The following is a 14,905-nucleotide window of genomic DNA, read 5'->3' as shown; positions in this document are numbered from 1 at the left end:
ACTGCCTGTCGTCATGTTCATCATCCTTTTATTTTGAGATGTTCTTTGATCAGCCGAGCCTCTGCACAAGATTTGTGCGTTATATCTTTCTCTCCTCATTCAAGTGAATTTCCTCTAGTTCTGCTTCTTTGAAGGTATTCCATGGATTTGTTTTCCAGTGTCTGTGTGCAGAGTACAAAGGTCTGCTTTTGTTGTTGCCTGTGAGGTAGTCTGCACATATTTGGGATTTATTTTTTAAAACCACAAACAAAAGACCACTTTTTTTCTTTTTTTTTTTTTTTTCTAGCAAAGTATTATAATTGGCCTAGTTTGAGGAGATCTTGCTTTCCTGTACAGTTCAAAAATGACTGGAAGGTTGTGGGGCTACAGAATAGTGGCAGATGGTGACATACAGCTAATAAGCAGGGGCTTGTGCTCAGCTGTCAGTCAGAAGGCCCCGAAGCTTTTGAACAGAGGATTTCCATCCTGCCTCCTGCCAGGAGTTCAAGCCCTCAAAGTGAAAATCCTGTGAGATAGCATCTTCAAAGTAGTAGAATTAGAAGTAATTTCTCCAAAGCACTGTATTTAAAATAAAAATACGAATAAATCACGCCACCTAAAAGGGCATACCTTCTTCAGATAGCTAACTCGGAAGGGCATTACACTTGTGAAATTTGACATTAGCTACTGTTCACTGAGAAACACCTCCAGAATCTTAATTTGAGAGGGGGAGGGGAGAAGAGTGATTGGGAAAACGAGCTGCTGGCAAGGCTGCAGTGTGTGCTGTGCTCGTGGTGACTGATGAATCTTTGCCCTCTCAGTGGCAGCAAACACGCGCAACTGCCTGGCCTCCGGAGCCCCGCAATTACTGCTGGAGGGATCGGTGGGAAATGGAAGTGAAGTGTAATTCTTCACTGTTGTACATAAACTGGAAGGGGTTTGTTTGCATTATGTCATTTTTTACCACTTGCTAGTTAGGGAGATGTATCTACAAGTCCTTCAGTTCTGTGCAAATTTTTTCCATTAGTTTGAAGAAGGAAAAATTTTCAAATGTTAAAAATATGGGCAGTACTCCCTCTAAAACACCTGGGCTGCTCTGTTAATATTCTTTGGAGAAACTCAGCCCAGGCTTGAGGTAAAAGCTGTTGTCCAGGCAATGCCTGATGTTGCTTTATCCTTTCCTTATATATTTGGCATGCTCAGCAGCACACAAGTGATTGTGTTCACAGCCCTGAATCCTGCAGTAGCTGACTGGAGGTGCTAAGGATCACACTTGGCCAGTCATGATTCTGCCAGCTCTTCCATCCTCCTAGGAAAGGAAAATAAATTTCTCCTGGGTTTTTTTTGTTTTGGGTTTTTTGGGGGAGTGGTTTTTTGGGTTTTTTGTTTGTTTGTTTGTTTTTGTTTTTTGTTGGTTTTTTTTGTTTGTTTGTTTGGTCTTGTGGTTTTTTTTCAGAACCAAGCAAGAAAAAAGCTAAGGGAGGGTACATACCCACAAGAGAGTTTGGAGAAGGGTAGCAGAATTGATGCTGTTTTCTTTTTATGTGCCTTATATATCCTCCAGGCTTCCTGCTTGGGCTTGTTGAGAGTGGAGAACAAAGTCTAGTGAAAAAAAAAACGTAGTGAAATCATTTGCATGTTCCTCACAGTTAAAGCTGCCTAAAGAAAGAGATCAGTTTGACCAAGGTCCTTGTATATTTAAAATAGAAATGTAACATCTGGGATCCTGACACAGCCTATCCACAGTGACACTGCTGACAGAAACATACACGGATGGTGAGGACACTGTCGATGGGCAGAAAAAAATAAATCCGTCTTGCATGTGCTTTTTAAAAAGCCTAAGGAAAAGGCTGTTTCATTAAAATGTTTTTGTGATGGACATGGTAGAACATTTGAGATTTTAGTTCTGCTTTGCGTTTGCTTTTTGTAAACACCTTGGCTTACACTGGCAAACTCTGAAGTTCAGAGGCACTGAAGAGTTGTGTTTGTACAATGGGAGGGCCTGGTCCAGTTTAGGATGATGATCCATGATGGCACATGAATAACTAAACTCACCTGTGCAGGCTCAGTGAAGTGAAGAAAGTGTGCACATTGTGCAATGTTATGTACAAAAGATTAAAAGGTAATGAGGAGTATTTTTAAAAATGTTAATTTTTTTTTTTTTTTAAGAATAGTGTATTTCAGCATATTCTGCTGCCTGTGTTGTGTCTCACCTGTTAGTTGCTGTGTGGCTGAGAGGATAGCCCTTGCAGGTGCAGTGCTGGAATTGCAAACAGAGGGATAAAAGCACATGACTTTGGTTTGTCTGTTCACAGTACTTGTGTGCAGTCACGAAGGAAGCAGCCGGAGATGTGGTGGACAGGGGGACCTCCTCTCTGGTTCTCTTGGAGTCTTGGCACACTGGGCATTTGTTGCTGGAGCTGAAAAAACAAATGGGTATGAATATTAATTAATAACTTAATTGTTGTGACACTGTGTTCACCTATGGCAACCATCATAGACCTGCTGTGATATATATTTCCAAATTAAATTGGAGATTTTGGTAAGAAAGTATCCACGTACTTTTAAAAACTATAAGGGTGTTCTAGAGCAGTCTACATAACAGTAGTAATTTTGATACGACAAACCCTTCAGTAATCTAACATCTCCCAAGTCCGGGGCAGAAGAAGAGCCTCTGGATCTGTTCACAAGGACATTTATGTATGAGGTACGTGTTTTCAAAACAATTGAATGTAGGTAGAAAGTAGAAAGGATAAATAAGTGGTAGTCACTGGCAACAACATCTCCGTAATTCAAAAGACATGTTGTTTGGCTTTGTGTCTTCTATTTTGGTGAATCCTCCTACATTGTGGCTAAGTAATTAAGTGGGGTGGGTATGTTGAAACTTGCAAATAAAATACAATTTCAAAGAGTAATTCATTTAAGGCCAAATGGTTGTACATAAAGCAGCCTTGCAGGTAGCTTTTGGCTTTTTAGTTAAATTATGTCAGTTCCTGCCAAACTAGCTGGTTCAGATAACATGGAGCCTTTCTGTGAAAGCATCAGCCTGGTAATCAAGTTGGAAGGGAGTTGCAGTTCCTTTTCTCAGTAAGTAACGAGCTATGGAAGCTTGAGGCATGGAGACCTTCTGTAGTCTTTGGGATGCTGCATGCAGGTGCACAGTGTCAGATGTCCGTGGGAGTTACCCAGGCTGAGCTTGTGTTACCACAAGGGCGCTGCACACAAGGTGCCCCAGGGAGAATGAATTGAACCAGGCTTCAGAATTCTGGAATCTAACATATACAGTCTTGGTTTTCTTTGTCATTCTGGGTATCTGAATTTGCAGCTGCCACTAAAGGAGGAATTCTGTTTTAAGTTGTTAAAAGAGTGACTTCATTTTTGCATGGGGTACAGCACAGCAGTATTAAATTGCTGGACAGATTAGCAAACACAGCACATGTTTTCCAGGCTCTCCTGACTTGAGCTCCTGTGGCTTTTCTAAACAGCTCACTCAAAAACTCCTTTATTTCATAGATGAAGGAAAAGTATAATTGGCATCAGCAATGCATTGTGTCTCCTGCAGTGGTGTTAAGGTGACCCTTCACAGACACCTGCTGTACCAATCCTGCCTACCTCATGTGTTGCAGGAAAGGAGGAGCTTTCTGGGTTCAGTGAGTCAGGGCATCAGCTTGGAGACTGCACTGCAGGCAGCCCAGCCAGTCCTTCCAGCCTGTGCCTGGCTCTGGCATTTCAAAATGGGTCTGTACAGGGAGGTTTTCAAACACTGAGATAGGGCTGGCTTTCAGGGGTGCTAGTGGTACAGGAGGTAGGATTCCTCACTGGAGTAGAGAGGATGCTGATGTGTTTGGAGTATGGTGCTTTAGCTGCCTTGAGCCCAGGAGCCTGTATACAGCTCTTGTTTCAGAGCTGTATTTGGGCATCCAGGATTAATTCTCAAGGTGGCTTAAATACTCTTGCACTTTGAGTACATGGAAAATTTGTTTAGGTAACACCTAATTGTAAAGTCACGTCCTGCTTTGCCTGTTTTACTGTCCCTGTTTGGGATCCTTCACAAACCTCTTCCTTGGCAGAGGAGTCAGGAGGTCCTTAGCGTGTTCCAGGCAGCAATGCTCCACTGAGGCTGAGCTCTGCGAGGTTTTTGATCAGCCAGACCTGGAGCACAGCACTGCCTGCTGGACTGTTCTACAGCTGGGCTCTGTTTGAAGGCAGCAGAAGTGACTCCCATGGCCCAGCCTATGAAAAGATGCTCTGGAGGTGGCTCTGGACTCTGCTGGCTTCTCTTGGGGAGGTTCAGCGTTACAGATCTGGGTCTGGATACACTCTCTTGGGCAGTTCATAAGTGTGTAGGAGGCATTACAGCAGTGTGCCTTAGCTTGTGTTGTGGTCTTCACTTGCTGCTGTACCACTTCCGAGCTGATCTAATGAAGGCCCTGGAGCAGCCTCTATGGCCCCGCTGAAAATCATCTCTTGTCAGCGTCCCCATGACTTTCCCCCACCCCTGCAAGACAAAACTAAACGGAGTTACCCAGAGAAGGGAGAGGAAAGGGGGTTACAAGGCTGTCAGGTGAGCCTTCAGTCTTCCTCTGAAGGAAAGCAAGAAGCTTCACATCAGTAAAACTAGACACAGAACACCTTCCCCGCTTTTGAAGCCTGTTGACCTTTTGCATGCTTTGGCCCTGTTGGTGTTTCTCACTTGGGCACATGCTGTGCTATGGGTAGGGAGGTATTTGATTTTAAAAATTCAAAGATGCTCTGCAGTGCAAGAGTCTGAGAACATGTTTGCTTATGAGGCCTTCCTGGCGACGTTAACATTTACAAAGATGATGTCCACCACCTTATAAATTCCACTGAAGTGTTTGGATTCTCTTCATAATACTGTTTTTTATTTTCTTTCCTTTCAGTCAAAATCCCTTTCTAGTGGCTGCATTTGGAGCCTGCTCTCTCACAAGGCAGTCTAACCACCAAGCCTTTCAGAAATTTGGACGTTCAATGACAGCCTCTGACATGGTTTCAGAAGTTGGAACAGCTTTTAACAAACTTTTTGAAACCTGAAGCCAAAGCAGCAGAGAAGAAAAGGAAGAACAATGACTGCAAGAGTAATTACGTGTACCGTAGAATTTACATAATGCACCCTTTCAAGTGCTGTAGCAGCATTGGTATGTTAGGTAGATATTTTTTATTTTTCAGAATAGAAAAATATGATTAATGTAGATATTTTTTAAGAGTTTGGAATACAAAAATGTTTTGGCTGAAACAAGCTGTAGTTGCAGATCTGTTATAATATAATAAAACTAAACTGAAAGTATTCCTCTGTTCTTTTTGATAGTTATTGAGCAATAACTAAAGTGTGAACAGCAAAAAAAAAAAATGCACTTGATATTTAGATAAAATTCTTCCACCAGCTCAACTGAATTTCTTGGATTTCACCAAGATTGTCACTCGTCATTCTTAGACCCTCTGTCTAGAATTAGCTATTGCACTTCATTTTTTGCCATGCTAGTATAGTAAGAAGCAAAAAGTCAGCCTCTTTGGAAAGGGAATGCATGAGAGTTGCTGTAGATTTTGAATGTAATTAGTTGCCTTTTCCCATTCCTGCTCCCAGAGGCAGCATTCATTTGGACAAGACATCCCTTCCTGTAATACTGTGTTATTTTTTTTTCAAAGGTTCCCCCTTGGCAGAATAAAGATATGCTATAGGTATCTTAGCAGTAAAATTCATCAAACAGTAATTCGGCTTACCTGAAAAAGAAATTAATTTCTGTTTCTTTATCTGGTCTTGACTCAATACAATGAACTTGTAAAATTGTCATTTGGAGAGGTACTAGATGGGACAAGAAACTCAGTGATAGCCAGCAGGACTGGTTCTGCTCTCAGTGATCATGGAAGAGTGAAGTGCTTGTAAGGCTCCAGTTGCCTGCTGGGTTAGAGCTCAGAGCAGCCCAGCACACGGATCTGTAGGTGGACAGTGGGAATACAAGCTGAAGGAGCAAAAGGCAGCCCATGGCTCGTACCTGTTCCTTCAGAGCAGAGTGCAGGCAGAGTACGCCGCAAGTCAAAGGCAGGAACAGAAATAGGGTGGTCAGTGTTTTGAGTTTCAGGTGCAGTACTTAGTACTGCAGAAAGCAGGACTGCTTAGAGCAAAAAGCATAGAGGCTTTTACTTGATGTTTGCAGGACAGACAGAGGCCGTCAGCCACACTGGTCTGGCACAGACAGAGCAGGCAAACATTAGGTATAAAGCAGAACTTTAGTGGGATTTTGCACAGGACCATTCCTTAAATTTTTGGAGATTTGGTCAAAGCTTGTAGGGATTCATCCGAAGTGGAGAGGGAGGCAAGTTCATGCAAAGTAAATTTAAATGGGTACTGCCCTTGAACCTCCAATCCAGCTGCAACTGTTCCTGCTCACTGAAGCGCCAAAACAAGCACATAACGCATCCGGTTATTGCAGTAGATATTCCCTGTTCAGCACAGCCACCCCTGCGGTGCTCTCAGCTGGAATGTGATGTCTCACAGACCAGTCAGACTGTTTTTCCTTTCAAGAGCTGCCTGCAGAAAGCACCCATAATCAGAAAGGCTACTCCAAGTATTTCCCTTCATTGGGAGTATGAGTCGGTATTTCTGGATGCACTGTGACTACTACCTCACCCTGATGAATTGTTCTTTTTAAACCAGTTACCTATTTTTAAAATAGGTTTTTAAGTGTTTGCTTGTGTTGCTCTATGAGGGTTCACAGACTACTCTTTAAGAAATTAGGTTTTAGTGTTTAATTTAAGCAGTTTTGTAAACTGTCTGCATCTTTGGGGAAACTTACACTATTATTTCCCCACCTTAAATGTATTTGAGAAACCTGACTACTTTTAAATAAAATCAGAAAGTTAAAACTGATTTTAAAACAGCTACTGCCTTTAAAATAAGTTGGCTTTTTTTCTTGTAATTAGAACATCGGTGGTATTATAATCTAAATGACATGTAGGCAAAGTCAATCAATTAACAGAGCTCAGTACAGATTTCAACCAGCCCTGTTGGTTTTAAAGCTACACAGCAGTTACAACTGTGTTATTCACTAATGTATACAAATTGTTACAATTTTTAAACATTCTGGAAATGTAGCAGTTTCTTTTGGTAGGAAATAAAAATAATAGAACTTGACTGGACTTTGTTTGGTGTGTGCCGATCCCATTTCACACAGCAGCTGAGCTGCTGCTCACCATTCACTCTGTTTTGCTAGAACAACACTGCCACGAGCAAATGTACAATACCAGCTGTGTCACATAAGCACCTGTGCCCCAGTGCTGAATGAAGAGACACCCCACACTTCTCTGGAAGTACAGATAAGGAAGAAAGGGAGCAGAAAAATAGCTATACATTTTATTCTCATCAGTATAAAAGAAAGCCTTTATCCTTTTGAACAGATACTTTGAAAGCACACAAGTGCCTTGTGGATGAACCCACGTTCTTGGTTCTTACGTTTTCATAAACTGGTTTAAAGAAAGTGCAGGTATCAGGTAAGTATCAGCCCCATATCAACACGGGTCACCTTAAGTGTAGGAGAGGCTTCTGCACCTCTGCCCACAGGCACAGCAGCCAGGGCCAGCAAAAAGGTAACTGAACAGGTAAAACTAAACATACTTTATACTAATATATATCCTAATTTTGTCTTTCCAGTTCTGGAGAGATCCTAAGTGTGCTGCACTCCCAGTGCTAGAGCAATCTCCTTGTATTCTGTGCAAAAGCAAACAGAAGGTACCAAGCCTTACAGGTAACCCAACACCATCATATTACAGGTAAAGGTTTCACAGGATCAAAGCAGCACCACTGCAATAAGGAAATACTTCAAGGTTCAAAGTATCCCCCATTCCTAGGAGGAAGAGAATAGTTTTATGCCAGTTTGTTTGACAAAGTGTTTTCACCTTAAAGATAGGCCTAAGTTCTTGCCTCTGCGTTCACTCTTTAAATTCTGTGTCAGGTCAGCAACATGGGGTGAGGGCAGATGACAGAGCATTTGGGCTGGGCAGTTCCTGCAGTAGAACAGACCCACGACTGTGTTAAGTCAGTGCAGCTGCTCCTGTGCTGCCTTGTGTTCTGGATGCTTCCGCCACCTGTGCTGCAATGCCTGTATTTATTTACCTAGTACTAGTGCCAACAGTTTTGCCCAAATTATACGCTATTGTTTTTAGCCATTCTGTTCAACAGATTTTATTTTGAAAGAATTAGTATTTACAACAGTTGCCAAAGTAGCTGAAATAAAAAAGTCCAAGAATGAAGGATCAGCTTTTTTTCTCAGTCTGCTTCTCTGTCTTTCCTCCTTCCACAATTTCCCAGGTTGAAACAGCAGCTCTGTCCTGTAAGAAAAGTAAGCAGGTCAGTCCTGCCAGACTGGATCATAGGTTTTTAACCAAGATTCACTCAGCAAAGCTAATTCATCCAACTGGGCAGAAGAGGTGGCAGTACAATCTCACAGGAATGCCACTGCTACTAATAATGCACAGAGTTGTAAAACAAAACTAGGTATTTTTCCCTAGCTCAGAGGGAAGAAATACGCAGTAGAACTGTCACCTCTTTAGTGTGGGATGCTGCAGCGGGGGGCAGCCTCTCACATGAGTAGCTACACTCAACTCATGCAATCGCATTTTCAAGTCTCAATGCCTCATATCCCTGAAAAAACATAAGAATATATTGCTGAACATGTTTGATCTGAACTCAGGACACAAGTCTGTTGATTTTAGTATCTGTAATGCAATACAGTCATCTTTTTGAAAGGCAGTATTACAGCTAAATTGAACATTCTATTTAGAACCAGCTGTTTGATTGCAATGGTTGAAAATAAAAGTTAATCTGAACATCGACACATGACAACGTTCCATGAGCACTGACTCATGAGAGTAGCGGAATTGTTGAATCTTTTTTTACATGAAAACTTTTTCATGCCTAAATATCTACTCCATTTCACTCAGTAGCATAGCTTCCAAGCATGCTACAATGACAAGAAAAGACACATGGATTTTTTAAAATTAGTCTGTTGCAAGTTACGTAACTTCAGCCAACATCCTTTGCAATCAGCAATGTGACAGAAGAAACCAGAGTAGGGAAATAACAAGTAGAACCTGAAGGAGAAATGACCCTTTCTACAAAGCTGATTTTTAAGAAAATTAAGCTTCTATTCGAGCCACCCCCTCTCTGGCCTGCCTCAAACCAGGGGGTTCCTAGTCTGCCCTGGGTGGAGCTGAGGCTCGTCTGCTTCATCTGTTCCACTCACTGCTTTTCCTCCTGCCCATGGGCTTCAGAAGTCGCTGGCTTGCTTGAGCCTCACGTGACAGAGGGCAGCGTGCTGGCATTAATGCATGCACAGTGTGAGGCTCAAATGTTTTGTGGAAGTGAGGGGCTGGGCAGAAATGAGAAATTCACGTAACTTCCTCAAGCACTTACCAGGCAAGCAGGACCCCTGTTAGGTGCTGTTTTACTGGGGCATTTTTGGCATCAGCTGACCCAGCCAGGCAGACTCACGATGAGCAAGAGGCTGGGGAGAGCCCAGCTTTGTGTAGGCTGTGTTTTGTTGCACAAGTGCTTTAGTGAGCCTGCGTGAGGAATTGCAGAGCTGCATCACTCAGTCTGCAGGACTCTGGGATCAGCAAAAGCAAAGTGTGAGGTAACTTGACAGCACACCTTTGGATACTTCCACAGAATCAGCAAAAAAAGCAGGACTTCAGCTTTGGATGCTTGCTCTGTGTGTGCTCTTAAATGCATGTGTGCTTTGTCTTCTGGAGCAATCTATTCTGGGACAGATTATGCTGAGCTTCAGGTTATGAAATTTTTTTTAAATAAATAGAATGATTTGAATCCTAGCTCAGACTAATTTGTGGAGTTTTCAAAGACATATCCCTTTAAAAACAAACCAAAACAGGTCTGTGACAGGATGGAGGTGGGGCTGCAGCATTTTTCCAATAGATGAAAAGGCAGGCTGCTTCTCCAAGACTTTGTCTCAGCACAGTTGTTTGGATTTGCAAACTTGCTTGACTGGTGAGTGTAGTGGAGATTTACAAACAAGTTAAAGGAAGCAGATGTTCCAGCTTCCCTTTCCTTTCACAGCTGCAGCTCACCACCAGCACCACCAGGCTCTGGCCCTCGCCCCGTTTGCGTCGGCACGCTCGCTGTCATCCGAGAGAGGAGAGCCGACCACGCTCTGCTCCAACAGGAGCTCTGAACAGAGACAGCCCTCGTGCTCAGCAGCTGGAGCAGAGGGGTGCTGTCACCCCCTGGTGTCACCGTGCTTTCCATCCTCCCACTGGCAAAACCACGGAACCAGACTTGCCAGAATCAGCTCCCAAGCAAGGGAAAAATGAACAGTATAAACTGGTGGAGGATTATTCTGCACTCAAGGAGCAACACTGACCCTTGCCTCACAGAGGCAGGAAAGGCAAGGACCAAGAGCAACTGGAAGAAGCAGCACTTTAAAGAAGTAATGCAAGTCCTTGGAACCAGGAGAAGGCAGTAATGCTATAGAGGGTCTTCTCTTGAGTCAGAGATGCCACTGAGATAATGGAAAAGAACACTGGCATAAGGTGTAGGCTAGGAGTATAAAGCAGGATGGAGTGAGGAGCGGTGCAGGAATTGGGCAAAGTCCCTGTGGCTCAGGAACAATTGGGAATGAAGGTGCTGAAGATGGAAGGGGCTTTCTCGTGAAGACTTATTTTTGGTGGGGAGTGTAGGGTGGGCTAGAAGGAAGGCATTATGTTCACAAGTCGTCTTGATTTACTTTCCAGTTGCTTTGCAATTTTTTTTAAGACTGCACACGTGACTCATGCCCTTCTTACTGGACTGAACTTGGGCAGCTTTGGGACTTCTGAGTATTATGGGATTTTCAGTGGCTTGCATGGAGACACAAGGCTGAAGGGGAGCAGAAGAGAAGGCAGCAGTACAGCCAGACAAAGGCTTGACTTCCACCTCCTGCTCCTGCAGTCACACAGGGAGCAGGGCACAAGGTGCTGGAGGGGAATGAAGGACAGAAATAAGCATTGTCTTAAAAAGTGACCAGGAGTCTCACAAAGAGGGTTACTGTCTCCTACCTTTATGTGGATTCCAAAGGCAGCAAGGTCTTCACGCAGACTGTCACAAGCCTCCAAGAGGGGCTTTCTCTCACGCATTAACTGCTTCCTCTTTTCCTTCAGCTCCTGTTTGGGTTCCTCAGCTCTCACCATGTCCTCCACTGGCACAGCATCTGCCGCTTCCGGCAGAGCCAGCGCGTAATGCCGGACCTTCGTGCGGAACCTCACCAGCTCTTCAATGACACTGGAGAGCACTGCCGACTTGTCTCCTCCCGCAGCCACCTAGAAATCCAACAGGGTGCTTTAGAAACATCTGAATATGATACAAAAGAACAACCCCATCTCCATAGCAATGGGGGGCCTTATCTCCCCTCTTGGTTGTGCATCTTCCATATACTGGTAGGATCAAAATCACCATCTCACTAATGCTGGACAAAAAGTTACGGTGGAGTCGCACTTGGAAGTAATTCAAGCATATTCCTGCACAAGAAAGCATTTACCTTGGAGCAGAGTGCTCTCACATGAACACAACACACTGTATAACCCAAGTGGGGAATTCACTGCCACAGGAAACCTCGGAGATGCCAGAAGCGTGTAAAACTTAAAAAGGGATCAGACAAGTTAATATAAGAAAGGCCTGGCAACAGGAATCCAACACAGCAAGGGAAGCCTACCATCAGCTCAGACAGCTCCTTGGCTGTAAAAGTCCAAAGATGAAGAATACATCAGACCCTTACTCTGTCTTTGAGTTCCAGACCTCCTAAAGAAAACAAACCAGGAAATATATGTATTTTGGCTTTAAGTCTCTAGTCCATCCTATCCTCTCTCCTTTCATCTACAGAAACCCTTCCTAAATCCACAGAACCTTCATCTGATTCACCTCACCCAAAGTTTCAGCCACTCAAAAAAGCCTGACAAAAGCAGCAGCTACTGCACACAGGGTGTGGGTGTTTCCTGGCTGCAGTCAAGCCCCTTCCACCCCTCAGCCACTTCCAAGCTCCCTTGGCCTCCTCTGGCTTGGCAGGAGTCTTGCTGGTCAGTGCATCAGAAGAGAACAGACTCCCTCCTCCTACAGAGTCCTGCTCCAACAGCTGCCAGGACGGGAGCTTGGGAGTCAGCTGAAGAGGAAGGCCACTCCTCAGCACTGCCACAGCCAAGCTCCTGGTCATGCTCTTGGCAGAGAGACCATCCCTGTTTCTCATTAGAGGCAAACTCCCAAGGGGGAGGAAAAGCACAAACCTCCAACAAACAAGAGAACACCACCGCAGTGTTTTATCACTACGACACGAGCGGGAGCGCAAAGCGCACCGAGGCTACGGGCAAAGCTCCTGGCAGCAACATCATCTGGGAGCAGAAGAGCAGCTGAGTAATTAAAGCCAGAGGGGACTGGGTTTAGTCACCAAACAGCAAGATGGAAACGAAAGGGAGCTGAGTTTCAGAGGTCACTGACAAACAAAAAGGAGCATGAGGAGGAGGTGAAGGGGAAGCTGTTGAAGATAAGAGTGTAAAATGCAGTAAATTCCCCAAGCTTTCAAAACATGTAACAATACTAGGGAAAAAGTTTATGAGATTGAAAAAGGTAATAAATCTAACTGCCAGGAACGCTCCATAGTAACCTTTGGCAGGATAAATACGTAAATATAGAAGGGAAAGCCATGATGATGGGAGCAAGAAACATGCCTCTACAAACACCATTGCCAGAGTTCAAACCAGGCACCTACTGGAGTGAGAGCCTTCAAAAGGAGGAGCAGCTTTAGGGGATGAACGGGTCTGATTGCTACATAAAACACTGTAGCCTCTCAGGACTGATCTCGAATTTCTGGCCTTTGCTTATTCCACATACTGGCCCCAGCTGCACCTGCGACACACTCGACACTCTGCACTCTCTGGGAGAGCAAAAGCTCCCCAGCTCTAAAACAGGCACGATGGTTTTCACTCATCACCTTTCCAGATGGATTCATCTTACTGCCCTGTGATAAGATATTCTCTTGCCAGTGCAGAGAGAGAGGTGCTCTTCTTGCATACAGCCACTAGACTGAGATGAGCCAATCCTTAGCATCTCCACTGATGACTTCAGAAGCACAGGCAGCTGCATTAGGCTGACAGCTGAGATGAATCCCAGCCCAGGAGCAAGACAGACCCATAGGCTACATGCAAACATCCAAATGAGGGGGCCCAAACACCACTGCCCTGCATCCTCTGCACTCCTAGCACAGCAGTGTCCAGGCCAGGCAGCCCTCTCCCACACAGCACACAGGCCAGGACACACTGTGGTCAGGGACTGCTCCTGGCAAGCTGCATGCATGGGGCTACCTGGCTAAGGGGCAAGAAAGGCTGGATGCTGAGCTGTTGTGGCTGGTCTCGGAGTCAGGGAACAATCCCTACTAAACTGTGGTAGCCCATGGACTTTTCTGATGAAGATTTCGACAGATTCATTTACTGGAAGCTGAAAGAGCAGAGGAACAGAGAGAAACAAGCTCCTTTCTTCCTGCTTAGCTCAGACCAGCATCCTCCTGCCACTTTGTTGTAGCACAGCCTACAACAAAGAAAAGTATTCAGATACTCGTTTCAGCAAAATGATAGGTGTAGCAGATGCCTGCATACAGACAGCCCAGAATCTGGAGAAATTACTTGGCCATCCAGCTAACAAAAAATTTAAGTCTTTAATACACCACTAAAAACTAACACAGACTGTGAGGAATAACACACATCCAAATCACATCCAGCCACTGTTTTGATAGAAATTTTGTGAGAAAATCCATGGAGGCAAACTAAGTAAATGCATTTACCACTATACTGCCTGCTTTTCAAAGGATGAATAATGTTATTTACATTTTCTTATTCTCTTCTCCCCCTCCCCAAAATAACTGTTCTGTTTTGCAGAACAGCTTCTCTACAGAAAGTTTTCCACTACTTCACGTTCAGCTCCGTATTTGAGCGGGAGAGGAGCAAAGAACAACCTGCTATTCCCCAACACCTCGTGTCACTTTAAACGCTGCCCTTCCATACATTGGGATATCACCTCCATATTGACGACTCTCATTCCTGTTCAGTATTTTGCTTTGTAAAGGAGCTTTTCTCTCCTTTTTTTTCTCTCTCCATTCCTATCTTTCCAAGAACTAATTATGCAAGGGCCCCATCTCCAGCTCATTGTTCTGTCCTCCCCATACCCTCCCATGGCTCAAGACAGAGCAGTCCTTTTCCATGGCTGCTGTAGAGGAGCAGGACCCCTCACAACTGCAAATATTCACACAGCTATCAAAGCCAGCCTGGAAGCAACCATCAGGAAGAAGAGGAAAAGCTGGGGAAAGCCAGACACATAACAATTTAAAGGCCTCCAATGCTATCTTTATCTCGTTTCATTCCCCAGTCTTTCATTTCCACAGGAAAATTGGTGCAGAAGTTCCAAGAACTAAGAAGCCCACACTTTGTTGCACCTGCTCATACACTCTCCTAAACCATCACAGGAGAAACTGCAAGCAGTGCAGAAAGGTTTACTAAAACCATAAATAACTTTGTTACATCTGATGCTTTCAGAAAGCACTCTATGAAACAACACTGGGGCTGATACCATATCCTCGAACACATAGAAGAGATATTTCATTACCTGTCTTTCTCCAAAGGACATCCCAAGGGCATTGAAAAAGCCTTCTATATAGGAAATAATGCTTCCATACACAACAGAGCTTCTAGGAGATCCAGCATCCTGTTTAGAAAACACTCAAAAGAGATTGTCCAGTCAATACATATTGCAAAACCCAGCATCTTTCTGTAGCCTAGTCCACAAGGGAAAACTATTACTAATTATAAAGATCTACCTCCACCACGAACACCTGCCCAGACAGGCAATCTTACAGAGATATAAAAGCACCTCACAGCACAA

General features: G+C 44.1%; 2 protein-coding genes across 8 annotated transcripts in view; one reads left to right on the top strand and one right to left on the bottom strand.

Moving 5' to 3' along the window:
• Window positions 1-7,836, top strand: part of NAXD (NAD(P)HX dehydratase) — a 51,385-nt gene extending 43,549 nt beyond the window's left edge. For 6 of the 7 annotated variants that reach the window (XM_040057367.2, XM_040057363.2, XM_040057366.2 and 3 more), the window contains 2 exons: window positions 2,295-2,415; window positions 4,881-7,104. In XM_040057367.2, the coding sequence (XP_039913301.1) occupies window positions 2,295-2,415; window positions 4,881-5,031 (272 nt within the window). In that variant the 3' untranslated portion in view covers window positions 5,032-7,104. Of the gene's footprint in view, window positions 1-2,294; window positions 2,416-4,880; window positions 7,105-7,645 lie in introns of those variants that run through there. The other variant, XR_005699746.2, reaches the window with a different exon arrangement.
• A 324-nt stretch (window positions 7,837-8,160) lies between these two features.
• The window catches only part of CARS2 (cysteinyl-tRNA synthetase 2, mitochondrial), a 36,657-nt gene continuing 29,912 nt past the window's right edge, over window positions 8,161-14,905 (bottom strand). Inside the window, exons 14-16 of the mRNA XM_040057369.1 lie at window positions 14,630-14,728; window positions 11,044-11,304; window positions 8,161-8,322 (exon numbers count right to left, since the gene is read on the bottom strand). Of these exons, the coding sequence (XP_039913303.1) occupies window positions 8,248-8,322; window positions 11,044-11,304; window positions 14,630-14,728 (435 nt within the window). The 3' untranslated portion in view covers window positions 8,161-8,247. The remainder of the gene's footprint in view (window positions 8,323-11,043; window positions 11,305-14,629; window positions 14,729-14,905) is intronic.

The sequence above is a fragment of the Hirundo rustica genome, chromosome 2 (genome assembly GCF_015227805.2).
Source record: "Hirundo rustica isolate bHirRus1 chromosome 2, bHirRus1.pri.v3, whole genome shotgun sequence".
In the NCBI taxonomy this organism is placed as follows: domain Eukaryota; kingdom Metazoa; phylum Chordata; class Aves; order Passeriformes; family Hirundinidae; genus Hirundo; species Hirundo rustica.
The sequence above is the reverse complement of the archived record's forward strand: the minus strand, read 5'-3'. Positions and strand labels throughout refer to the sequence as shown.